General features: G+C 38.1%; 1 protein-coding gene across 1 annotated transcript in view; it reads right to left on the bottom strand.

Annotated features, from left to right (window-relative positions):
- Positions 1-13,950, bottom strand: part of SLC5A12 (solute carrier family 5 member 12) — a 45,493-nt gene extending 31,543 nt beyond the window's left edge. The window contains exons 1-4 of the mRNA XM_081797423.1: positions 13,533-13,950; positions 6,140-6,205; positions 4,703-4,754; positions 3,261-3,328 (exon numbers count right to left, since the gene is read on the bottom strand). Coding sequence (XP_081653549.1) covers positions 3,261-3,328; positions 4,703-4,754; positions 6,140-6,205; positions 13,533-13,871 — 525 coding nt within the window. The 5' untranslated portion in view covers positions 13,872-13,950. The remainder of the gene's footprint in view (positions 1-3,260; positions 3,329-4,702; positions 4,755-6,139; positions 6,206-13,532) is intronic.
- Between the last annotated feature and the right edge of the window lie 12,621 nt (positions 13,951-26,571).

Below are 26,571 nucleotides of genomic sequence, written 5' to 3'. Positions count from 1 at the left end.
TAAAGTACAATTCTAGTTGAGAACACGTGGGCAAGAGGAAAGGAGGCGAAAAAGAGGTTCCTGGAGTAATCCAGGTATAGAATCCCTGAGGATCACAGTGAGGTGGAATGAGCAAATTGGGAAAGATTAAACAAAGTGATATAAAAAAAATGCTTTGAAAATGAATAAGCACTATGAGAATGGAAGGATGTGGTATTTTTAACATTGAAAAATAGAATTGTCATCCCCAGTTACTCCTCCAGAGTGTCAAGAACTTCTGCGAAAAGATGACAGGTTTCATCTTTATCTTGAGAAGAAAGAAGACGTTGGGGTTGTCCCACCATTTCTTTTGTAATTAGAATGCAATTTGATAAATAGACATTAAAGTCCCTGCCTGAGGCATTGTATTTGTATATTGTGTTCACATCCTGACTTGAGGAATAATCAATATTTACCTCCTACCTCCCAAGTAACAGTATTGTGATTTTCTCTAAAGACATTAAGCCTTCTAAACCCAAGTCACAACATCAGATTTTAGTGATATGAAGACCAAATATCACAGAGCTCAGTTTTCAGCAGCTACTTGCTATTGGTTATGCAAAAATATGCAAAAGCCTTATGCATATTTTTGAACTTCAGCTAGACATGAGGCAAGAGAACAAACCACTTTATCAAATGTACATCAAAAGACAGATTATAGGGGCCTCTGGGTGGCTCAGTTGTTAAGCGTCTGCCTGCAGCTCAGGTCATGATCCCAGGGTCTTGGGATGGAGCCCCGCGTTGGGCTCTCTGTTCAGCGGGAAGCCTGCTTCTCCCTCTCCCACTCCCCCTGCTTGTGTTCCTTCTCTAACTTTGTCTCTCTGTGTCAAATAAATAAATAAAATCTTCAAAAAAAAAGGACAGATTATAGTCACCATGAAAATTTCTCTGACTCTATAACTTCTTCATACTGTGAGACACCCCCCAGCAAAACACACACACTGACCTATAACCCTGATAGAGCAGTGTCACTGATGTATTTAATCAGTCTGTGTTGTTTGAAATCTAATGTTTACTTCACTAGATTGCAAGCCCCTGAATGGCAGGAATCACTTATTGTTTTAATCTCTTCCACCGTTTATCTTAGATACCCAACCATCCTCAGGATGTTAAAGAAACTGCAGCATGAGCAACACGTGTTGGACAAATAAGCCACCATTGGAGTGGGATCCAAAAGCTTGTAGCCTGGCTAGAGAGAGAAAAGATGGGACAGAGGTGCTGTAAGGGATTAGATGGGTGGATTGACTCACATCATAAAAGATTTCCAACACTAGGCTAAGAGGCTTCTACTTTATCCTGGGAACAATAGGAAGTGAGAAGAGAATTGGGTCAGTTAAGTGGCATGAAGTAATAGGTGATTAAGATTAATCTTCCAGAAGCATGCAGAGTGGAGAGAAGCACTGAAACCAATTAAGAGGTAGCAAATTTAGTTCATTTTAGCTTATTGCGATTATGACAATATCCAGACTTGTTTCTAACATTACTTTTTGTTTCTGTTTGTGCCTTCTCTATTTTTATCCTCTTCTCTTGCTTAAATCACTTGAGGTTTTGTTTTGTCTTGTTTTAATTCCATTTTTCCACTTTGACATTTTATTTAAATGGGTCCCCTTGAAATTTTGCTACAGATTTTTAAGTTAGAGTCTAAATTTAAAGAATATCTTAATCCTCAACAATTCAAAGATGATAAAATTGTCAACTCTGATTACTGTCTTCTTGATTAACATGCTATTGTTGTCCAAATGAGGGTTATTCTTTTTCTTAATCCCAAAATTACGTATAATAATAATAAGTAGAAGTAGCAGTAGTATATTATATTATAAATTATAAAATATAATTAGATATGTATGTTATACTATACTATACTATAAAATTATTTTTTTATCATCGAGCACCAAAAATTGTTTGACTAGACTTACTAAATGTTTACTCTTTTATTTTCTTATCATTACTTCTTCTATCCAAAACTGGATCATTTTCTTTCTTCCCAAAGTACTTCCTCTAGGTTTTTCTCAGGGAAGGATAGATTAGTGGTAAATTCTCTTGGTTCTTGACAGTTCTTAAAAGTTAGTATTGCTGAATACACAATTTTAGGTTGACAGTTGTTTTCCATCAATGCTTTGAAGATATTATTTCACTGTTTCTGCCTTCCATTATTGTTGCTAAGAAGGCTGCCTTCAGTGTCCCTGGCAATGTGTCTAGTCATCCTTGTATGGATAGATGCTTTGGAGCAACTAATCTGTCACATATGGCCAGACATATAAGGAGCAGGAGCTTATTTTTAACCTAGGTAAGAGACGTGTGTCTGGAATAGAGCTATGGTAGTGAGAATGGAACGGAAAAAAAAAAAAAAAGACAAAACTCTGTAGTGCAAAAGAAATAGTGGGAATTGTGTGTATGAAAAGGATATTTTTAAATTGTATATTTCATGATCTATGTTCAAAGAGTATCTGATATGCACACAATACCAAAATATCTGGATGGTCTGCTCGATGATAATATAGGATTACTTTGTTTTCCTCTATAGAGGAAGAAAGAAAATCCAGCTTTCTGAAAACCAGTGCCATATTTTTAACTGGTTACTTACAGCCTCTGTCTATGGATGCCAAGGATTCAGAAGAATAAAGCTTCCCATTGCAAAGCATGATAAATAATAGGTGCTCAATGAATGTTTGTTGAACTAAACAGATTTTAACAATTACATAAGTACGTTGCCAATACCACCCAGATTCCTTGATGAAAAACTGAGCATGTGTTAAGCCAAATGGTACTGTAATCCAAGCTTATCCATAAATAAGAAAAAACAACAAGCTGTGGAATCCTCAAGTTTACAAAATACCAGCCATCTTTGATCATTCATATATGCATTGTGCATTTCTCAATCACTAGACAATGAAGTGTATGCTATCTAGGGTTCATAATTACTGTTAACAGGCACATTGTTTTCTTGGCAGTTGCACATGGTCACTTATCCTCTTAGCAAGAAGGGATTTCTTCCATGAAATCTTTTCTTTGCCATGGCTTTCTCAAATGAGCCCAGAACCCAATTCTGCTAATGGCACTGAAAGAATTTTAAATAAAAGAACAGCACCTTCCTCAGGAAACTGTGACAGAGAAGCCAGCAAATTTCTCTTTAATTTTGGAATAGCAATTTCTGCTATAATTAGATGCCCTGTTGTTGGAGGTTTGCCCTTATCCCATATTAGGAGATGGTGCTAAATACTTTTTCACAGTTAGATACATACCAGGGTACAGTAGAATGTGCAAACAATTCCTGTTGCAAACACAGAGCCCCAGAGATCAAACCCAGTCACTGGAAAAGAAGAAAAAATATTGAAAGAAGTTTCTCTGAGAAAAGTAGAAGATCAAGGTTTATGAGAAAAAAGTCACAATATTTTTGTCAGTGTTCTTTGTGGGCAAATGGAAATCAAATTAAAATTTTCTCTTATTACATTCACCTCTGATAAAGATTGTTTTATTACAGTGTTATACTTCAACTCAGTCTATAATTTTTAGGTAATGTTAAAAGCCAAATCTTTCCTCCTAAAATTCTGTAGCTTCTGGTCTTTGCACCAACTGTTTGTTTGCTTTTTCTTAACGAAGTTAGTCTGAGTACTTTGAAACCACCTAAACATCAGCCCTGAATAAATGTGTCTCAATATAAGTGCAGAGCATGATTAAATTGAATATTGAAGACTTCTAATATTATAGGTATTATTATGAAATTTATTTTAATCTTTTTTTAACTCTTGTTTCTAGGATTCTATTCCCTCAAAAAGGTCAAGTATAAGTTTTTTTTTATTATTATGTTATGCTAATCACCATACATTATATCATTAGTTTTTGATGTAGTGTTCCATGATTCATTGTTTGTGTATAACACCCAGTGCTCCATGCAGAACGTGCCCTCTTTAATACACATCACCAGGCTAACCCATCCCCCCACCCCCTCCCCTCTAGAACCCTCAGTTTGTTTCTTAGAGTCCATAGTCTCTCATAGTTCGTCTCCCCCTCCAATTTCCCCCTCTTCATTCTTCCCCTCCTGCTATCTTCTTCTCTTTTTTTTTTTTAACATATAATGTATTATTTGTTTCAGAGGTACAGGTCTGTGATTCAACAGTCTTACATAATTCACAGCGCTCACCATAGTACATACCCTCCCCAATGTCTATAAGTTTTAAAATAATTCCTACGAGTACCTTTTACTCCTGTATTCAGATTATCGACTTCATGAAACCCCTGAGACAGGATCATACGTTATAAACGTCTTTAGTGGTTGTGTGTATGCAATACCAAAACTGCCATCATTTCAGAAAAACAGAACAAACAACCAAATGACAATCAAACTGGGTGTTTGAAACCTTGTGGGCAAATCAAGTAATTAATTATTTACCTTCTTTTCTCTCTCTCCCTCTTTTTTTTTTTTAGATTTTATTTAAATTCAAGTTAGTTAACATATAGTATATTATTATTTTCAGGGGTGGAATTTAATGATTCATCAGTTACATATTACACCCAGCGCTATTTTCAATGTTTGATTTTTGGAGCTCTCTATCGTGATGACTACAGTAATTAGAGCCCTCTAACCGCAGGAATGTCTCCCCAACAAGATGGATGTATATTTCTCAAGGTGAGAATGTAAGCATACAAAAGATGAAGAGTATCCAAGGGAGTATCAGTGACTCACCTTGATTGAGCGCTAGCGCAGGTGCATACACCACGACTCCTGTGTAGAGAATCTGGTGGGGAAGCAAGAGTCAAGTGAACAGTGTGAAAAGTGACACGGAAGGGAAAGCTGCCTCAAAGTTTCCTTATTGACCTTAGAGGGGTATTTCCCTCATCATGTCACTAAACATGTCATTGGCAACCGCTCTAATCTTGAAATCATTGATTACTGTCATTAGTGTGCAAAGCATTTGATGGAGGAAGAGCACTGGACTTTTAAGACTGCTGTGAATTTTGAGACTTTATGGCCAGATATGGGGTATTTCTTTTTTTTTTTTTAAAGATTTTATTTATTTATTTGAGAGAGAGAATGAGAGAGAGAGCATGAGAGTGGGGAGGGTCAGAGGGAGAAGCGGACTCCCCTCTGAGCAGGGAGCCCGATGCGGGACTCGATCCCGGGACTCCAGGATCATGACCTGAGCCGAAGGCAGTCGCTTAACCAACTGAGCCACCCAGGCGCCCGCATTTTCCTGTGTCATTTATGCATTATTTGAAAACATGGTGGTATTTCTGAAGGAAACAAAGATAGGCTTCAAGGTAGGGTTTTGGTTCAACCTTTCTCTACCCACCCCCCGCCGCCATGCCTATGTCACAATGACTCAACCTCATCTCAGCACGCCGCTGAAATACGGATTTTCAAATGGAGACAGTACAGCGCAGGGTAAGACGAACGCGGGTGATCTACTTCATGAGTACATCTTTGGACTCCCAGGGTTGCAGCCACTATGCTGAGGGAAGTAGGTGCAGTCTCATTTTTATTTTAAATGGGATTTCACCATTTAGAGATTCCTGTGAGGGTTTTAGGAGGCAAAAGTGTAGGAGCAGGTCAGGGAGCACTGCTTTCCTCCTTTTCTCTCTCTTAAATCCTTCAGTGAGTGAGTGGGAGTTTTGATTAAGAAAGAGAAGAAGGTTATTTTCCAGCAGAAAGTACATTGTAAGTTGTAGGAAGCATACCAACAGTGTGCCACAGGCGACCCTGGGGGACAGCATGAAGGCACCCAGAGCTAGGGAGCAGGAGAGGAATCCCAAAGGGGAGATGGGAGTATTGTCTTAAAATGACTTTCAACAAAATGGGCATTTCTGGTTCAATGCAGTTAACTAGTGAAAACCAGTTACTGAACCATTTCATATCCAAAGCAGTGTGTTTTTAATGCTATTTTTTTCCTTTGTGGTTTATAATATACATTTGTTTTTTATTTATTATTTGGATGAATATACGGGGTCTGTACAATGTGGGTAACTTTCAATGTAATCACACATCCCGAAAGTGCTATCCTTGGAAGAAAGTGCTAGGTCTGTCCCTTGGTTGCATTCATTGCCACCCTCCCCGCCCCGAGTAAACAAACCCATATCTTGTCACCCCACACTTTCCACATCTGTAGCAGCCCTTCCCCCTTACCGTCTGCACAATATAGATGACAGTGGCCGCATAGCGCACTGGTTTATTGAATCGTAGTTGTAAGTACTAGAAAGAACAGAGAGAAGGACAAGCAAAGAGTCAGTGAGTTATTTACATAAGAGCTGCTAAGAAGGTTCTTTTTTCTTGTATTCCTTTATGTTTAGTGCTTTGGATTTATAATATGATTTTATGCTATACATACTCGAGAGAACCAGAAAAACATGGATTGTTTGAAGTCAAAGAAATATCAGAGCTCTATTAAAGCTCAATTCTTGCTTAAGGTTCTCATGATAGAGAAAATAAATGCTTTTTATTTTTAAATTTTTATTGTTTGAATGAAAATCCAGATCCTCTAGCTTTCTACCCAGGGATCTTCCTACTGACTATACTGAAGCCACTGTTTCCTTTTATATCCCATTCCCCCCAGTTTAGCCCAGACCTACATTCCCTCTTTCCCAGGTGACTCCCTCTAATTCCAATCCTTGCCCATCCATTCCATCAACCACACATCTGCCACATTTGTTCTCCTAGAGCAAGGCTCTAATCATGTTGCTCTTTTTCTTAAAATCTTCAATGACTCTCTATCATTGACAAAGTCCACACTTGATATTCTCTACTGTCTGATCTATACTCTTCCTAAGTCACACCACTAGCCCTCCCATTATTAATTCTCCACGTAAAATCACTGTGTGTTTTTCAATCAACATGCTTTGTACTTCTCAGACTTTTGTTTTCTTTGCCCTGCTCAACCCTTACCCTGAGAAAATAACTATCTTATTCATAGACCCTCCTTCTTCAGACGATAGATTTAGTACACTGTGAGTTAGGAGATAGTCCAGGGGGTGTGTGACTGAGGGCACCAGATATAAGGAAAATATTCTTAAAGAGGTAAAGAAGTCAGTGAGGAGTCAAGTCTCAGATGTCGTAGGATGGAAAATGATGCAAAACTTTTGCGGTGAGGACAGCTTAGGTTCAAATGAGACACCTTTGGAGAGATTCATTTAATGCACTAAACAATGGCTTTCTTTTCTAAAATTGGTGCTTATAAGGCTCCAGTGACATAGTATATGATAATGCCAAGTACAAGCACAAGAATATAGTGGGATCTTAGTGACTGTAATAGTCACTGTGAGTGCAATGCCTGAGCTTACTGGCACTCACTATTCCAGTACAAGCTGATGGCTTCTAAATGCACCTGTGATCATTTGCTTAAGGGCTTCATTTCAGCCCTTTCACGGGGCGGACTAGAAGTGCCTGGGGGTGTTATCATTGGCTGAAAGCCAGTGACCAAAGGGAGTTAGACAAAAAATATTCAGACTTCTTTGCCGGTCAGGAAGGACAACCCTGAGACATGATCTATGTCTTCCAGAGGTCCCCAGTGAGACTGAACATCAATTGCTCACAGTAGTAATCTGTTCAAAAACACACTTTTTATTGGCTTCATTTCCTTCCATATTTTAATTGCCACTTACCTACCAATGTTAAATGAAATACTTCCCCCAAAATGACTTGCATTCAAATCCTTGTCTCAGGGTTTGCTTCTGGGGGAACACAACTTAAACCAAATATAATGTAAGTGATGACTTTAAAAATGCTTGTGTAAAAAGTTGTGTCCTGCTGATGGGAACTTTTTTTCCCTGTGACATAAAAGAACTCAAGACAGCCTGCTGGAGGATGAGGCCAGGTGTGATATAAATAAGTTGTCTCATCTCAGTTCCTCTAGACCTACCAGCCACTAGCTAATGCATTAGCTGATGGCAGTCATATACAAGGCCACTGTGAGACCAGGAGGAGAACCTCTTTACTGGACCCTACTGAGCCCACACCAAATTGCTGACCCATAGAATTGTGAGCAAATAAAATTGCTGTTCTAAGAAATTTTGGGGGGTGGGGAGGGTGATATGTTACACAACAATACATAAGTAATATAAAAATTGATACCAGGAGTGGCGAAATGTTGTAACAAAGCCCCAGAATAATCTGGTATTGGCTTTGGGGCTGGGTGGCACCTGAGGTTTGGGAAAGCAAAGGGGAAATTATTCCCAAAAAATGGAAAGATAATGAGGTAACTGCTGTAGGAATCTTCACAAAGTCAAGGGTTTTTAACATCTCAATTTAGTTCCACTAAATTCAGCCAATTCAGTCCAACTGGAGAGGCAATATTGAGAAAAAGATATGTGAAAAAAAATAAAAGAAGTGGATCAGAAGTAAGACTCCCTGAATTTTAGTTTGAGCTTTGCCGCTAGCTCACTGTGACCTAAGCCTTTGGTTTCTCATCCATGAAACAAGAGAGACAATTCCAACTGTGTAATAATCCACCTGAAAGAATGTATTTACCCAGCCTTTCAATTACCCCCTCCCTCACTCAATGGTCCTCTTGCATGTGTATTTATCTATCACTACAGTCAGGAGTAAAAATGGAAGTTCAACCACAGAGTCGCATGCTTCATGCCTGCGTTTGAAAAAATTGCACAGATATCATTTCCCATCATTGTATTTGATTATTTTCAAAACCCCAGGCCTGATAGAGCCACATTCTTTTCCATCTTGGTGAATAATAAGTCCACTTCTCATGTTGGTTCAAACTCAAACAACATGGATCCATTCTTTACTCCTCTCTTTCTCTCACTCCCCACATCTACTTCATACAAGAATCCTGGTGCCCATGTCCCACTCTCAAAATAGAGCCACTTGCATCATCTCTTCTGTAGCTACTGTAATACCATCAGCTCTTGTCTGGGCTACAGCAGGAGCCTCCTAACTAGACCCCCTGCTACAGCAGTCAAAACCCCAGACTCATTGCCAACATCCAGCTAGAGCAACACTCAAGATGCAAATCACATCATGTCACTCCTCTGCCCAAACACTGTCATGACCCCCCTCACGGAGAGTAGAAGTCAATCCTTACAATGTCCTAAAGGCTTTATAACATTGGCTCAAACCTTCTCAGACCCTGAATATCCATCTTGAATAAAACATTTTGTAGCATCATTTACTGTGCTGAAATAATATTCGATAATGACATCTTATGCACATCTAACTTCTGAAAGCTTAAATTACTACAACACCACAAATATAATTTAAAGGAGAAATAAAAGGAAAGAAACGTACCCCCCACAGTATGTCATCTGTAATGTTTAGAAACCACCATAAAAGATGATATTAAAAAACAGTAGCCTGTGCATTATTATAATGAAAAAATTTGGATTAAAGAGAACTAAGTAAATCAGAAGCCGTTTAGTTTAAGAAGTCCAAGAAAAATGAGAAAGCAGGCAGCACCAGCCTATAAACGAGTGCTAAGGGTGAATAAGAACAGACTAGATTTATTAGTGTGTGCTGTGAGAAAGAAGGCAATAACTAATGACAAACCATCCAAGTGGAGATAATGAAGCTGTATGACACTGCAAATGAGCTGAGCCTAATCTATAACGTGAGGGAAAGAACGATCCCTCATGCTTCGACATGGGACAGGCTAGTGATAAATTTGTGCAGATGGCACATCTTGGTCTTGAAATCCCACTGTATATCAAAGCATTTAAATCAGTTGGCTATGTTAGTCACCATACAATACATCATTAGTTTTTGATGTAGTGATCCACGATTCATTGATTTCATATAACATAACATAATTAAATTAAATTCACAATCCCTTCTGCCACATTCTATTGGTCAAAGCAAGTCACAAGGCCATCCCAGATTCAAGGGGTAGGAAAATAAACTCCACTTCTTTCAATCCTTAGTACTTTAAAAGACCCTGGAATGAACATCTAGGAATGGGTAATAGGGAATGGAGGATGAATAAAGAAACATAATACATTCAAGCTTCTCTATAGAGCTCAAGTAGTATAAATGTGGGGACAGTAACCACACCAACAACAATAATAATAAATAATAATATAAAACTCTTATGTGGCATTTACCATTTGTCAGGTTCTGTTAAAAGTATTTGCATGTAATACCTCAGTTACTCCTCACAGACATCCTGTGAGACGGTTGCTTTTATTATCACTATTCCACATATGTGGAAATCAGGCACAGAGAAGTTAAGCAATTTTCCCAGTCATGCCACTGATGGGTGGCCGTGTTGGCATTTAAAGCCAAATAGTCAGGAGGTCATGCTTTTAATCCTTGTGCCTTCTGCCAATTCTTACAAAGCAAAAGGAAATCCCCAAATCGCCTCTTAAGTACTTTACACAATCTGAAGTCCTTATTATTAGGGTACTAAAAATTAAAAAATATGTAGAGGGCAACAAACTTTATAAATTAAATTCAATGAAACCCTTACATTTCCTATAACTGTATTAACTTAATAATTAAAAGGCAGTTTCAAATCTCCTCAGTTACATATTTGCAATTGGTTTAATGCAGTAACTGAACCGCTTTACTAAAACCAGTTACAACGAACTGGGTATTAAATAGCACATCTGGAATAGATTGCTCAGTAAATGTTTCAATAACTTCAAGACAATGTTTTTATTCCATTTTAATTTGGGGGAAATAGACTAATTTATAGTGTGTATGTATAACTTCTTATTTTAAAAAGTTAACATTATTGGGTACCTGGGTGGCTCAGGTGGTTAAGCGGCTGCCTTCGGCTCAGATCATGATCCCAGGGTCCTGGGATCAAGCTCATGTGTTGGGCTCCCTGCTTAGCATGGAGTCTTCTTCTCCCTCTCCCTTTGCCCCACCCCCCAGCTCATGCTCTCTCTCTCAAATAAATAAATAAAATATTTTAAAAAAAAGTTAACATTCTTATGTAGCAAAGTACTACTAATTTCTATTTGCAGTAGGTTTTGAACATGAGGGCATTAAAAAATCACTAAGCACGTGGTGGTACAATTATTCATTGCATATTATGTGCCTTACATACTGCAAGACACCTGGTGTCCCTGCTCATGCCCCCTAAACTCCAGTAGTGCCCCCCACTTATTTTGACAACCAAATTACCCTATAAATATTCAAAGCCCCCTGTGTCTGACACCACACCCACTGAAACTGCTACTCCATCGAGTGGGGCCCCCCCACCTCTTTGATCTCATCTCTTGCCTTTCTCCCCTTGGCTCACTCTTCTCCAAGCACACTGATTTCTTTGCCGTCCTTCAAACATGCTAATCACATTCCCCTTTTAGGGCCTTCACATCTGTGGTTACTTTAGCTTGGGATGTTCTTCCCTCCTATGGTGCAATTGCTTGCTTTATCCAGGCCCCCAATTAAATGCCCAATTATCCCTGAAGTCTCACCTAACCACCCCATATGAACTGAAGCAGAACTACATTCTACCTTATCTTATTTACTTTTTCTCTATTGCATTTAGTAGGGCAGGATAGCATTGTGATTCAGCATGCCATCTCCAAAGTTAGACAGCTCAGGTTTGAAAAACGGCCACTTGTTAGCTGTGTGACATTGGGCAAGTTACTTGACTCTATGTGCCTCATGTTTCTAGTCTGTTAAATGCGGATGATAATAATAGTGCCTATCGAAGAAGGTAATTTGAAGGTCAAATGATTTAATCATGTGAAGTAGCTAGAGCAGTGTTCAGCACAAAGTCAAAGAGCAAACACTTTTCTGTTACGATTGTCTTACATGGTATGTTTCTTGATCACCTTCTCTGCTATAAAGTAAGTTCCATGACAGCAGGGGTTTGGTTTAATACTTTATCTTCAGGGTCTAGAGTGTTCCCAGAACATAGAAGATGCTTAATGAGTATCGAATGGATTATGGAATTAGTTGTAAAAATGATTTTCCACATTTGGGTAGTTTATTTTTTTTTAATAATTTAAAAAGCTCTTTTACACTTAACTAAACTTCCACGAAAGAAGGGAGGTATTATTTTCTGCGTCGAAACCTGAGCTGATAAATGCTTAGTAACTTGTACAAAGTCATCCTATTATTAAGCAGTGGACTTTGAAATCGAACTCCCATTTTCTGACTCTTCTCTTTCTCTGTCTTCCTCGCTCTAGCAGTTACTGACGCAATTCTTTTTAAAATGCCAGCAATGCATCTGGGAGTCTAACCTTAATAGCTGAATGGAAAAACCTAGGATATATTTATGTTTTCAGAAGTACACTAATGAGCAGCGAGGATATGTGCATATATATTGTAGGACTAACCATAAATTGAGCCGTTTCCCCTTGAATTATGTCCCAGACAGTAGCTGTTGCATTACCTAATTCCAGTCACCTACTTTTGGTAGGGAGGGGAGTTTGACGTTGGATATTTGATTATGATTATCTGCAGAATCACAAGTTTTAAAACCTTCTTTAAAGTGTTCCTTTGCCGAAGTGGCTTTTGAAGTCCAGAGTAATCCTTTATAATCATTTAGTTTACAGAATTAAAAAAAAAAAAAAAGAGGTCTGTTAAGAGTCCTCTGCTGTGACTTGGTAGGGATGGTGTTGGATAAGGAAAATAAATACCTTTCTCATAGAAACTGATTTATGATCATGCTTAAATATTGGACATGCAAATTCAGTTTTTAACCTGCTATTTTTCTTGAGAAGTATTGCAAAATCATGCCTCATTTTGTTTTCATCAACATAAACTCCATATATGTATCATTTAACAATCCCCCCCATTAAAATGTTTTCTAATTTTTTAAAAACATTACCATTTCTCCACTGATAGGAATAACCAATATTAAAGTACTCAGCTCTAGTATGTGATGGAAAGGGATAAAGACGAAATGGGTTCTCAGTAGGTCTTATCTACTATACAATCGTGACTAAGCCATTTATCTCAGTCTCAGTTTTCTTATCTGGAAAATGATAATATTTACAGTGTATGTTCTGCTTGCTTTTCAGAAGACTGATGTGAATAATACAAATATTAACTTCAGCTCTCTTTCATTGAGACTCTCTTACAAGTCAGACAATGCATTAGGGGTTTACAAATAGGTTCTCATTTAATCATTGAGATACGCTTGTGGGATTAGCTCCATATTTTCATTCTACAGATAGAAAAACTGTTCTGTGTGTCCAAAGATAAGCTTTTCCCAATAACAACAAAATGTGTTTTTTTGGTTTTTTTTTTTTTTTAAGATTTTATTTATTTATTTGACAGAGAGAGACACAGCGAGAGAGGGAACACAAGCAGGGGGAGTGGGAGAGGGAGAAGCAGGCTTCCCGCGGAGCAGGGAACCCGATGTGGGGCTCAATCCCAGGACCCTGGGGTCATGAACTGAGCCAAAGGCAGATGCTTAACAACTGAGCCACCCAGATGCCCAGAACGAAATGTGTTTTTACCATGAAGCGTCATCATCCCGAAAATAAATGTGCTTCTCAGCTAGCCCGTGTTATTAAGACAATGTATATTATTAGAGAGAGGGGGAAAAAATGTCCAAGTGGAGAGAAAATAGCAACTCTTTCCAAAGTGAAGAAAAAGAGAAGAGTTGTCTTACCTCGTAAGTGCTGGTGATGCCAGATCTGTAGAACACGGGGACAAAGAGTTCTGACGTGAGGATGATGACAAGTGCATACGCGATAAAGAAGAGCACGAAGGACGCCCCAAAGCGGTACACCTCGGAGGGGGCCCCCAGGACAGTGACAGCTGACATGAAGCTGGCTGTGAGAGACAACGCTACAGGGCCAAAGCTCATTTGCCTTCCCCCGACCAGGAACTCCCTTGAAGTTGCCTTTTTCCTCTCCTTAATAGCAAAGAACACCCCAATTCCAGAGGAAATGACAAAGAGAGCTGCAAATACAACATAATCCCAAACTGTGAAGCTCTTCACCTCCATGCTGGGAAGTATGGCACCAGAGAGTTGCTTTCAACCAGATCTCAGGGAGAAGTTGTTTCCAAAAGCAAAGCTCAGGGCAGTAGATGTTTTGCCAAGAGAAGAGACTGTGATTTTGGGAAGAGAATGATGACCACAGGCACTTCAGTGGATCTTCAGACACCAAGTTGTACTGGGGAAAGACCTCAGAAGTTGACGACAAAGAAGAATCTGGTAGTGGTATTGGTACCAACAGATGAGAACTTGAAATCTGACCCGGCCAGGACCTCTCTGTTCCCCTACTAAAGCATGTGCCAGAAAAGGAATTCAGATGTGTTCTGAAACTAATAACCATGGGGGTGGAATGGACTTGCCGGATAACATGCTCTTTTATCTTCTAGATTTTTTTGATTTAAGGTTAAACATTACTGAGGAAAAAATGGAAGTGATACAAGTTGACCATCTCAGCATTTTTAATTAGTAAAATGGAATCTGCAATATGCAACATCACCCTCAGGGGTGTCTTTTACCTGAATAAGGGAGGGTGGGGGAGGGGTACCTGTAATTTTCCAAGGCTGTGGGTGTGGAAGGAAAAGAGCGAAGGACTGCCAATCAAGAGACCTTTGCTCAAGTTGGCTCAGTTGTAAGCAAGCTGTGTAATTGTTGGCAAATCATTTAACCTTTCTGAGCTTCAACTGGAACATGGGGGTAAAAAGACCTTAACTGGTTATTAGAGTCTTTAAGTGTCTCAAACTATCTACCCTCTTTTCTCTGATCTGTAAAATCAAAGTTACTAATATCTACCCATTGGCTATTATTGGTGTTTAGAGCAGAGCACTCCTGAACATAATAGTTGATTCTCTCTTGACTCAGAAAATGGATTCACCAATAATTAATAAATCATCTGTAGTCCTCTATTTTATCTCCCAGTCTCTCCTTCATTTTGATATTTACAACACTTGCACTCGGAGGCTAAGTCAGAGTTAGTACTAGGACAAATGAGAAAAGGAAGGTGAAAATCCAGTTATAGATTGCTGTTTCTGCTCTTGTTAGAGGGTCAATTGTCCTGAAGTATCCCCACTAAGCTTTTGGGGGACATTTCTCTATTGTTCTCTATTGTTCATACTTCTCCTCTTTCTCAATGACCTTCCCTGAGACCTAGCTCTACAAAGCCTGGTTATTCCATGAAATCTAGTTCCTGTCTCCTCTGCTCTGTGGAGCCTTCCTTGACTCACACCTGCCCTCTCCACCCCAGCTCCTGTGGGAAGTAGCCTCCCTTGGTACTCACTTTGAACTCTGAGAGTATCCTCAGCTATTTTAAAGAACCTATATGTATGTGTCTGTATGAGTCAGTCAGCTGTTGTAGACAACCAGCTTCTGGAAGATAGAGGCACAAGGCCTGGTCCATAGTGATCAAGAAATAGTAGCCACTGTAGAAAATAAGGAAATTGGGTGCCTGGGTGGCTCAGGCAATTAAGCATCTGCCTTCAGCTCAGGTCATGATCTCAGGGTCCTGGAACTGAGCCCTGCATCAGGCTCCTGCTCAGCAGGGAGTCTGCTTCTCCCTCTCCCTCTGCTCCTCCCCCCCACGTGTGTTTGCACTCTCTCTCTCTCAAATAAATAAATAAAAAATCTTTAAAAAAAAAAGAAAATAAGGAAATAATCAAAAAAGCAAAAGAAGAAAATATATATTATTCAATATGCCCCACCCAGAAACATTTTTGTCAAACAGAGGAAATTCTAATTTTGCTTTTGACATCTGGATAACTGAACACATCTTTGATTTTTTGTTTAATCTGGATACTGTCTTCACTCCCTACTTTGCTCCATGGATTTGAATTAGGCCACAGGAAGCTCTGATGGCCAAGATACACTTTTAGTCACAAATAAATATGCAAAGACTCTGCCAGGAACTATCTGTGTCTTGTTGTTAAAATTCCTCTCGTAAATTTGCAGACTTGATATGATCCATGTTAATGGGAAACTAGGCCTTTAATATTTTTATTTTAACCTAGGATTTTAATTATTTTTATCATTCAGTATTATAATTGTATAATGGGGTTTTGTTTGTAACAGTCTCAGCAGAAAATCAGAACTCTGGCTTTCAGATACTTGACTACCTTATGCTTTAATATTAACACCAACTAAGTGTTAATATTCAATCCACAAGGCATGTGAACAACTTGTTCCGGTCAGGAGAATATTTGTTCAAAACATTATCATTATATCCATGAGGTCCCAGGGTTAAATACCAGAAGCTTGCAGCTGACGAGTCTATGAGTACTGCTGTTTTTAATGAACCACTGTCAAGACACAGTATTGTCTACATAACTTCCATTAGTCTTAGATTTCAAAACCATGGGGAAGTAGAGTGGTTAATGATTTGGTATGTGAAGGAAGCTTCATGCCTCTCATAATAAAATATTCCTTGCTCTCAACGTTTTGCTGACTATAAGGCACAGCATCAATTTATTAAGTTAATTCTCAGTTATTTCCCATTTAAAAAAAAACTTTTTCTCCCTTCTATAGCATTCAATGTCTTCAAACTGTCTTCCTCTTTCCCAGAGAAACTCACTCTATGCAAGATTCATGATGATTACAAGGCATAGAATCAACTTATTCATAACTTTTCAAGGAAAACAAGAGAACCAGCACATTCAATGGCTATATCAATTATTTTTTAAAAGATTTATTTATTTATTTATTTATTTATTTATTTAAGAGAGAGAGAGAGCAGGGGAAGGGGCAGAGGGAGAGAGAGATAAGCATACTGCCTGCTGAGTGGGGAGCCTGACGTGGGGTTTGATCCCAGGTCCCTGAGATCATGACCTGAACCAAAGTCAAGAGTCAGACGCTTAACTGACTGAGCCCACCAGGTGCCTCAGTGACTATATCAATTAGAAGGCACATCCCTATATCATAAATATTAACATGGAAGGGAGGGGGAAATGTACTTCTTTGATCTGAAGAAACCCCAGTATCTCCTGAACCCTTTTGCAGGTGCTCCAAATGCAAACATTTGCACCTTATTCCTTAGTGCCAGGTGGGAAACTTTGTTAGATGGTAAGACATCATCACCTGCTCCCCCTAACACACACACACACACACACACACACACACATTCTCCCCTAATGAGGCTCCATTATCCAATTACCCACTGCCTAATAGGTTAGAATTGTTGTTGTTATCAGTAATAGTCTCCTTAGTGTAAAATAGTTCTGCACTTTGTTTGGAGCAAGTTCTAATGGGAGAAAGGAGAGAGTTTGAGAACACTGAATACTACCAAAGGGAGGAAAGGGTAAAGAAACTGGCAAGATTAGACATCTGGAGGAATAGTATTGGAGACTCAGCATAGGAATGAAGACAAGAAAACAGTACAAGAATCTGTCTTGTGGCAGAGACATTTCTCAAAACTAGTGAGAATTTCTCAAAACCAGTGTAAGGAGAACCAAAGCGGTCCTAACAATGAAAATAATTAATATTAAATGTTAAAATTATTAGAATCTTTCCAGCTTTATTGAGATATAAGTGACATATAAGATTGTATAAGATTAAGATGTATAATGTGATGATTTGATACACTTACATATTGCAAAATGGTTACCACGAAAGTGTTAGTTGACTACATAATTCCCCATAATTACCTTTTTGGGGGGTGGGGAGTGAGAACATTCAAGATCTATTCTCTTAGCATCTTTTAGGTATATAATGCCATACTGCTAACTATAGTCACCATGTTGTACATTAGGTCCCCAGATAAATGTTAAATTTTTGTCATGTTGTACTGGAATGTAATACCCTTCTGTATCTCAACCTTTATGGAAAAGCTGCTACATCACTGGGGTTATATTGGTGTATATTCATCATTACACTAAAGAGAAAAGAGGTTGTGATCACCTTTGGGTTCAAAATGCAGAAGGAGAAAGGAAAACTATTGAAGGAAGTATGACACATAGGGGAGACTGAGAACCCAGAACCCAGAAGAAACAAAAAGTGGAGAAAGACCTCCTGACAGTATGATCTTTGAGACTAAGGTATGGAAGACCATTTGGTATCCTATTCTATCAAAGTCAGGAGCTTTCTAGTCTTTTTTTTTTTTTTTTTGCCTTGTGTTTGTCTTTCTCTCTCTTTCTTTCTCTTTCTTTCGTCTTTCTTTCTTTCTTTCTTTCTTTCTTTCTTTCTTTCTTCTTTCTTTTTTTCCTTCCTCTCTCCCTTTCTTCCTTCCTTCCTTTCTTGCTAATGTAAAAAGAAGGGTGCTCTGAGAAGGCTGGAGGATTTAGGGCACCAAGGAGTTGACACTTGAATTTCATTTACATACTCTCACTAGAGAAAAATGCTGTTCCCAAGCCCTTGTGTAATATAGTGGAAAACATCCTTTATCTGCAGCAAGAGACCAAGTTTCTTTCTCTACCCTGTCACTAAGCTGTTTTGTGATTTTGTTATTATTTTCTCTAGTTCTTAGTTACCACATTTGTAAAAATGATGGTATATCCTATTAATAGTTAGATACTTAGATTAATGTAAGTAACTAAATCACTTTTCAAGTCTACTCAACTGTTACCTTCTTTGATTGACCTATTTAAATTGCAAACAACCACTTCCAGATCTTTCTTCTCCACTTTATTTTTTTTCTTCAAAAATGTATCCTCTACTAATATACTATATAATATTTTATTTTTTTAAAGATTTTATTTATTTATTAATTTGAGAGAGAGGGAGCACAAGCAAAGGGAAGAGCAGAGGCAGAGGGAAAGACTGCACTGAGCAAAGAGCCCGATGCGGAGCTCCATCCCTCAACCCTGAGATCATGACCAGAGCTAAAATCAAAAGTCAGATGCTTACCCGACTGAGCCACCCAGGTGCCCCACTATATAATATTTTAAATATTGACATCCCTCCACTAAAATGAAAACTTTCTAAAGGGATTTGTCTGTTTTGTTCTCAGAGGTACGCTCAGTATCTAGAAATTTCTGTCCCATAACAGACACGCCATAAATTAAACTAAATTATGTAAATTCTAGGGGTCCATTCCATCTTTATAATCTACATTTAATTCCTATTTTCCTGAGGGGAAAAAACGAAAAACTAAGAAAAAACTTTTCAAGATTTGTTTTAAAGCTGAAATATTAATCTACCTCTGAACACAAACTGAAATTCATATTCCACCCTATCAAGTTCCCAAATTCATTGTCGCTAAATGTGACTGTGTTTAAAACTTTATTCACTCATTCTATGTATACTTAACAAATGTGAAGAGATGGTGACTCAAACCCTTAAGAGGCAAATTTGAAAGTCCAGCAAATAATGTTATTTAAAACAGACTAATGGCATCACACATCTACTGTAAACAAGTAGAACATTTGAAAGGAATATCCAGTTGGAAGGGCAACTGAGCATGAGGATCAAGGTCCTTCAGTAATTGCCCTTAAGTACCAAGCAACCCTTCCGTAATAGAACAACTCCTCAGTGCTAAATAAGCGTAATGGAAAAAACATTTCTTGTTTAGTTCAGGCTTTAAGGCATTGAAATAGAACTTTTGAATAAGTATTAAAAGGGGACAGAATCTGCTATGTGTCTGACACATTCACGTATCATTTTGGTCCTATATGGCTATAAAAATCTAAAAATTTTTTAAAATTAAAAAAAATAATAAAAATCTGTAAAAATTAGTGTCAATAGTCCCACTTTACAAATGGAAAAGATGAGTACATACAAGTGCTTTGTCCAAGGTCAAGAGCAAGTTCATTCAGCTTCTGAGAAGTGGTTTTAGACTCAAGTATAACCTGGATAATTCTAAAATCTATGTGGTTTGTACTATTTCTTACAAAGACATTTTTTGTTTCAAATTTTTGTTTAAATTCTAGTTAGTTAACATGTAGTGTAACATTGGTTTCAGGTGATTCATCACTTACATACAACACCCAGTGCTCATCACAAGTGCCCTCCTTGATACCCATCACCCATTTAGCCCATCCTCCAGCCACCTCCCCTCCGTCGACTTTCAGTTTGTTCTCTATATTTAAGAGTCTCTTATGGTTTACCTCCCTCTCTCTCTTTTTTTCTTTCTTCCCCTATGTTCATCTGTTTTGTTCCTTAAATTGCACATATGAGTGAAATCATATGGTATTTATCTTTGACTGACTTATTTGCTTAGCATAATACACTCTAGCTCTATCCATGTTGTTGCAAATGGCAAGATTTCATTCTTTTTTATGGCTGAGTAACATTCTATTGAATATATTACAAAGACATTTTCAGCTTACTCACTTTCCAGCTTTAATGGACAGACTTTTTAAAAAAGTCTTGAAGGAGTGCCTGGATGGTTCAGTTGGTTAAGCATTCGACTCTTGATTTTGGCTCAAGTCATGATCTCAAGGTCATGAGATCAAGTGCCACGTTAGCCTCTGTGCTGGGCATGGAGCCTCCTTAAGATTCTCTCTCTCCCTCTCCCTCTGCCCTTCCTCCCCATTCACACATACTCATGCACACACGTGCTCGCTCTCTCTCTCTCTATATAAAAGTATTGAAGAAAAATCTAGGTTTTTCTATCCTGTCAATCTGAGCAGTGACAACCAACACATCTCCAGTGAAATAGAGCAGTGATAACCAAGGCCCCTTGTGTCCTGTAATACTGTCATCTTCTCAATACCTTATTAATCAATCAATCAATAAAATGTCAAATGAATTCAAGCTAACTGTAATATTAAGTGATTTTTATTTATGCAGACTCTTTGGAAATACACTTGAACAATAGAATATAGTTGGCAAGTTCTGATGTAATTTTATCAGTTGCTATGGAAACACCGTTGTTCCTAATTTCCTATCCATTCCAGGGTTCTTCATGCCACCCTTGCCACCACTAGACACCACTATGATTGAATGGCTTTTTTGCATCTCCTGAACACTTGTTATCACTGGGAATATACAAACAAATGTGTCCTAGCCTCAAAGGCAACATCAAGAGAAAACTGCGAAAATGTGCAATGGTGACTGCAACGTAGAGTTTTTCCAACAGTGACACGGTTGGGGCCATGATGTGGGTGACTGTGTTCTCACTTACTTAGTGATGAATCAAAGACATCATTGTCTTCCTTTATAAGAGCTTAAGGTGGTCATATGGAGGTCCATCCACACCGGTCAGAGGGCACTCACTCTTCAAGTGCCGAGTCTCTTTGTAGTATTTGTATGTGTCTTTTAGAATTCTAGTCTAAGAAATAATTCTTAGAAATTTTATTCTAATTCTACACTTTCTAATGCTATCCTAAGACTTGATTTCCTCACCAGGTTAAGTTGCCAGGCCTTGGATTGTATTTTATTTTGGTTCATGATATACAAAAAAACTTCCTCCTAGAAAGAATTCCCATCAAGATTTAGATTTTTCAGGTACCTGTTTCAATATTGTTTACATTAGTGAGAAATGCTTCATGTTACATTGAAAGCAGAAAAGTGAATTCAAATCTCATCACAGTCAATTACCAACTTTTTTGACCTTTATCAAGGCCAAAAAGTGATGAAGAGCGCTTTATGTCTTTCTTCACCATAAAACTCAGGATAGTGGCTAAGTTATACACAAGGCATGATGGGCTGTGGGGCAGGGGGATGTTAGAATAAGTTGGTGCAATTTGCCAGTGTAGCTTTCTGCAGCCATTCTATAGGCATACCCATACAAAATCCCATATAAGATTTTTAGTGGGACCTCCTTTGCTGGGAGCCTTGAATTTATTTTATTTCATTTGTATCTCCTTTTTATTGAAGCTTGCACTTGGTGGCTCTGCTTATGGTTTTCAGGTAATTTAAAGAACTTAAATGTGATAGTCAATTAATAGATACGTACGTATGTGTCAATAAGTGGAGGGTCTTATTATTAGTAATGAAGACCAGAGGATTTGAGCCAGAGTTAGACTTACATTTTTGCTCAGCCATTTATAATTTTATCACCTTAAACAAGTTATTTAATTTCTTTGACACTCAATCGCTCATCTTTGAAATAGAAATAAGAGCCTTTTCACCAAACTGCTGTGAATGTTAGAGATATGTGTCATACACAGAGTTCGCACATCATAGGAACTTCAAAACTGATGTCTGTCGCATCTCTATTAGAGATAGCTGTCATGCTTCAACACATGGACTAGACACTTTCAACACTATTCTGGAGAGAACAAAGATAACAGGGAAACAATATGGGAAGAAATATGGTTTCACTTGTAAATATTTATTTCCTAATCCAGGGAGACAAAAGTCAGATTTCTGACTGGGAGTTTCTTGGTTTTTTCCTCTATTCTGTATTCACAATGTCTAGATTATGGAAATCCTCCCAGTTTCATTGCACTGATATAATTTATCACATTGTACATTTTATATCACTTTGTTCTTTCTTTTTAAGTGGGCTTTTTGCATCTTGGGATAGGAATGTTCTTTTTTTTCTTTTATTTATTTATTTTTATTTATTTTTAAGATTTTATTTATTTGAGAGAGAGAGAATGAGAGACAGAGAGCATGAGAGGGAGGAGGGTCAGACGGAGAAGCAGACTCCCTGCTGAGCAGGGAGCCTGATGTGGGACTCGTTCCCGGGACTCCAGGATCATGACCTGAGCTGAAGGCAGTCGCTTAACCAACTGAGCCACTCAGGCGCCCCAGGGATAGGAATGTTCTTGTAAATGTGGTAAAAATTCTAGCTCAGCTGAAATCTGTCAGCTGCAGCTAACTTTGTTTTGTGATTCTGTAGGTATTTGTAGCCATTATAGCTTCTAAGTCACTTCTTGTCACTTTTGGACTCTAGATAAGCAAGTGTATGGCCCATTTTAAAAATGTTGTAAGCTTTCCCAAATCAGCATTATTTCAGTTCCCCCGTGAAGCAAAAATGTTATGGAATATCAAAACAACTAGGACTTGGGGAAAAATGTCTAAGAAAGCACATTTACAAACAGTCTTGCTGTGCACTATGTTTTAAAATTTTAGAAGATTAGAAAGAAGGGTTTATGGAAAAACACTTATAATATCAGTGCCCTTGCAGGAGAAACATGGGTTCAAGAAGCCATCTCATGCAAACCAAGACAAATGGTCACCCTCTCTACGGAGGATAATCAGTTGGGCACTGGAAAGTGAGAATAAACTCAGCTGATTTCTTGCAACTGCCTCAGGCCAACTTTTAGGCCAGTCATTTGTACTTTGTTTCTAATCACAGGAGGTTCTAGAATGTTCTGGTTTCCAGCCCCCACTCTCTGGCAGTGTCTCCACTGGAAAAATGCTTGAGATCGAGAAGGGGTCCATCCTCCAACATTTTGTGAAAAAGCACCCTCCCACACAGCATTCTCACCCAGGTGGAGGAAAACCTACACACTGCAACTGATATGCTTTGATGCTCTGTTAAGCTTGACTTCTTAATGTGTTTATTTTTAGTCACCAAAGAGTGAAAATGCCCCAACTGCCAGGGCAATTAAGTCAACCTCATTGTCAAAGAGGGAAAGATAGAAGAACAAGTACATCTCAGGATACCTAATAATAAAAATATTTGTGTTTGATTTTGTCTATGTATTAAATTTAGGAGCTTCTAGATGATGTATTCTTCTAGATGATGTATTCATGAGAATCAACTGACTCTGTTCCTACTCAACAGGAACAATTCAATTTTTAGGAAACATAGCGGTCTGTCCATTTATTGCATGCCTGACACTCTCTTTCCCTAAGAAGGAGAGGTCTTATACTTGATTAAAGGGTTCTGGTCTTGAGCAACCACTGACCTTGCAAATCTGGCATAAAATCAAGAACAAATAAATAAAAAAGAAGGAGGGGTCTTTTAAAAAAGAACTAGTATGACCTTGTAAGGCAGAAGTAAATATTTACGTTTATGAAGACAAAGTATCATGGTAACCAGATCATGGCTTTTGTCAAATCTGGATTCTTTTCCAAGCTCTGCTCCACCCTACAAGTTTGAAGAAAGCTATGAAAACAGATTTGGTTTTCTTAGCTGTAAAAGAGGAACAACACTTTGAAGCCTAATAGTGAGGATTAAATAAGGCAATGCCTATAAAGTAGTTAAGATAATTAATACTAGGAATAGTATTATGGTCATATGGATAAGATAATTAATACCAGGCATACAGATGAGGTTCAAAAAATGATAACTCAATAAATGGTCTTACTACTGAAAATACAAAGTTGTAACACAAAAACTTACAAAAAACTCATAAGAAAACCTTAACTTCATTAAAATTTTTAAAATTTTACTTAGCAATTTTTTGCTAAGAGAATAGGAGGCTATTTTTCCTTCAAGTAAAGATTTATTTTTGGACTTTGGTTTTTTTTAATCATTGTTTTATCTAGTAATAAGATGTTGCTGCCTATCTATACCAAAGTTCACAGGTCCACAAGCATAAACATAAATTTAGTTGAAGTTCTGTGAGTTCATGACTTGTAAAATTCTATAACAGGGAATAGTCATTGAGTGTGAAGGAAAAATTGTACTACTTCTTAGATAAAAATGACATTTTCAATAATTTTTAAGATCTGAATCATCTTGAATGAAACCTTTCTATAAGTTTGATTTCACATCCCATCCTTCCCAGGAATTAAAGGCTCATTCAAGGAGCATATTATGTAAGCGTGTTTCCACATCCATCCCATGGGAAAGAACCTACAAAATGGACAAGAGAAGAAATGAAATGCAACTTTGTGGACCACCTATTTACTATGTGCCAATCAGAGGGCTATGCACTACATGATGAACCCAAAAACAGGCATACCTCATTTGGCACTTTGCTTTATTGTGTTTCATAGATATTATATTTTTTACAAATTGAAGGTTTTTGGCAACCTTGCATCAAACAAGTCCATAGACACCATTTTCCCAACGGCATTTGCTCACTTCATGTCTCTGTGTCCTATTTAGGTATTTCTTGCAGTATTTCCAACTTTTTCATTATTATTATATTTATTATGATGATCTGTGATCAGTGATCTTTGATGTTGTTATTATAATTGTTTTGGGGCACCACGAATCCCCCATATAAGGCAAGCTTAACTGATAAATGTGTATGTTCTGACTGCTCTACTGGCTGGCCATTCCTCCATCTCCTTCTCCTCAGGCATCCTTATTCCATGAGACACAACAATATTGAAATGAGGCCATTTAATAACCCTACAATGGCCTCCAACTGTTCAAGTGAAAGGAAAAGCCACACTTTTAATCAAAAGGTAGAAATGATAAAGCTTAGTTAGGAAGGCATGTCAAAAGCCAGGGTAAGCCAAAAGCTAAGCCTCTTGCACCAGTTAGCCAAGGTATGAATGCAAAGGATAAATTCTTAAAGGAAATTAAAAGTCCTACTCCAGTGAATGCATGAATGATAAGAAAGCGAAACAGCCTTATTGCTGACATGGAGAAAGTTTTAGTGGTCTAGATAGAAGATCAAATCAGCCACAACATTCCCTTAAGCCAAAGCCGAATCCAGAGCAAAGCCCTAACTCCTTTTCTACAAAGGCTGAGAGAGAAAGCTGCAGAAGAAAAATTTGAAGCCAGCAGAGTTTGGCTCTTGTGAGGTTTAAAGAAGAAGCCATCTCCATGACATAAAAGTGCTAGATAAAGCAGCAAGTGCTGATGTAAAAGCTGCAGCAAGTCATCCAGAAGATCTAGCTAAGATAATCATGAAAGTGGCTATGCTAAACAACAGATGTAGACAACACAGCTTCATATTGGAAGAAGATGCCATCTAGGACTTTCATAGCTAGAGAGGAGAAGTCAATGCCTCACTTCAAAGCTTCAAAGGACAGGCTGACTCTCTTGTTAGGAGCTGGCGACTTTATGTTGAAGCCAATGCTCATTTACCATTCCAAAAATCCTAGGGCTTTTAAGAATTATGCCAGATCTCCTCTGCCTGTGCTCTATAAATGGAAAAACAAAGCCTAGATGACAGCACATCTGTTTATGACATGGCTTACTGAACATTTTAAGTCCACTATTAGGACGTACTGTTCAGAAAAAAAAGATTCCATTCAAAATAGTACTGTTCATTGACAATGCACCTGGTCACCCGAGACCTCTGATGGAGATATACAGCAAGATTAAAGTTGTTTTCTTGCCTGTTAACACAACATCCATTTTGTAGCCCACAGATCAAGCAGTAATTTCAACTTATGAGTCTTGTTATATAAGGAATACATTTCATAAGGCTATAGCTGCCATAGACAGTGATTCGTCTGATGGATCTGGGCAAAGTAAATTGAAACCTTCTGGAAAGGGTTCACCATTCTAGATGCCATTATGAATATTTGTGATTTGTGAGAAGAGATGAAAATATCTACATTGACAGGAGTTTGGAAGAAGTTGGTTCCAACCCTCATGGAGGACTTTGAGAGTTTCAAGACTTCAGTGGAGGAGGTAACTGTGAATATGGTGGAAATAGCAAAAGAACTAGAATTAGATGTGGAACCTGAAAAGGTGACTGAATTGCTGCATCTCATGATCAAATTTGAATGAAGAGTTGCTTCTAATGGATGAGTAAAGAAAATGGTTTCTTGAGATGGAATCTACTCCTGATGAAGATGCTGTGAAGATTGTTGAAATGACAACAAGATTTAGAATATTACATAAACTTAGTTGATAAAGCAGCGGCAGGGTTTGAGAAGATTGACTCCAATTTTTAAAGAATTCTAGTGTGGTTCAAAGTCTATCAAACAGCATCTCATGCTACAGAGAAATTGTTAATGAAAGGAAGAGTCAATCAATGTG

This window comes from Leptonychotes weddellii, chromosome 11 (assembly GCF_054177405.1).
Source record: "Leptonychotes weddellii isolate Sample4059 chromosome 11, ASM5417740v2, whole genome shotgun sequence".
Classification (NCBI taxonomy): domain Eukaryota; kingdom Metazoa; phylum Chordata; class Mammalia; order Carnivora; family Phocidae; genus Leptonychotes; species Leptonychotes weddellii.
This window is presented reverse-complemented; position numbering and strand designations above follow the sequence as displayed.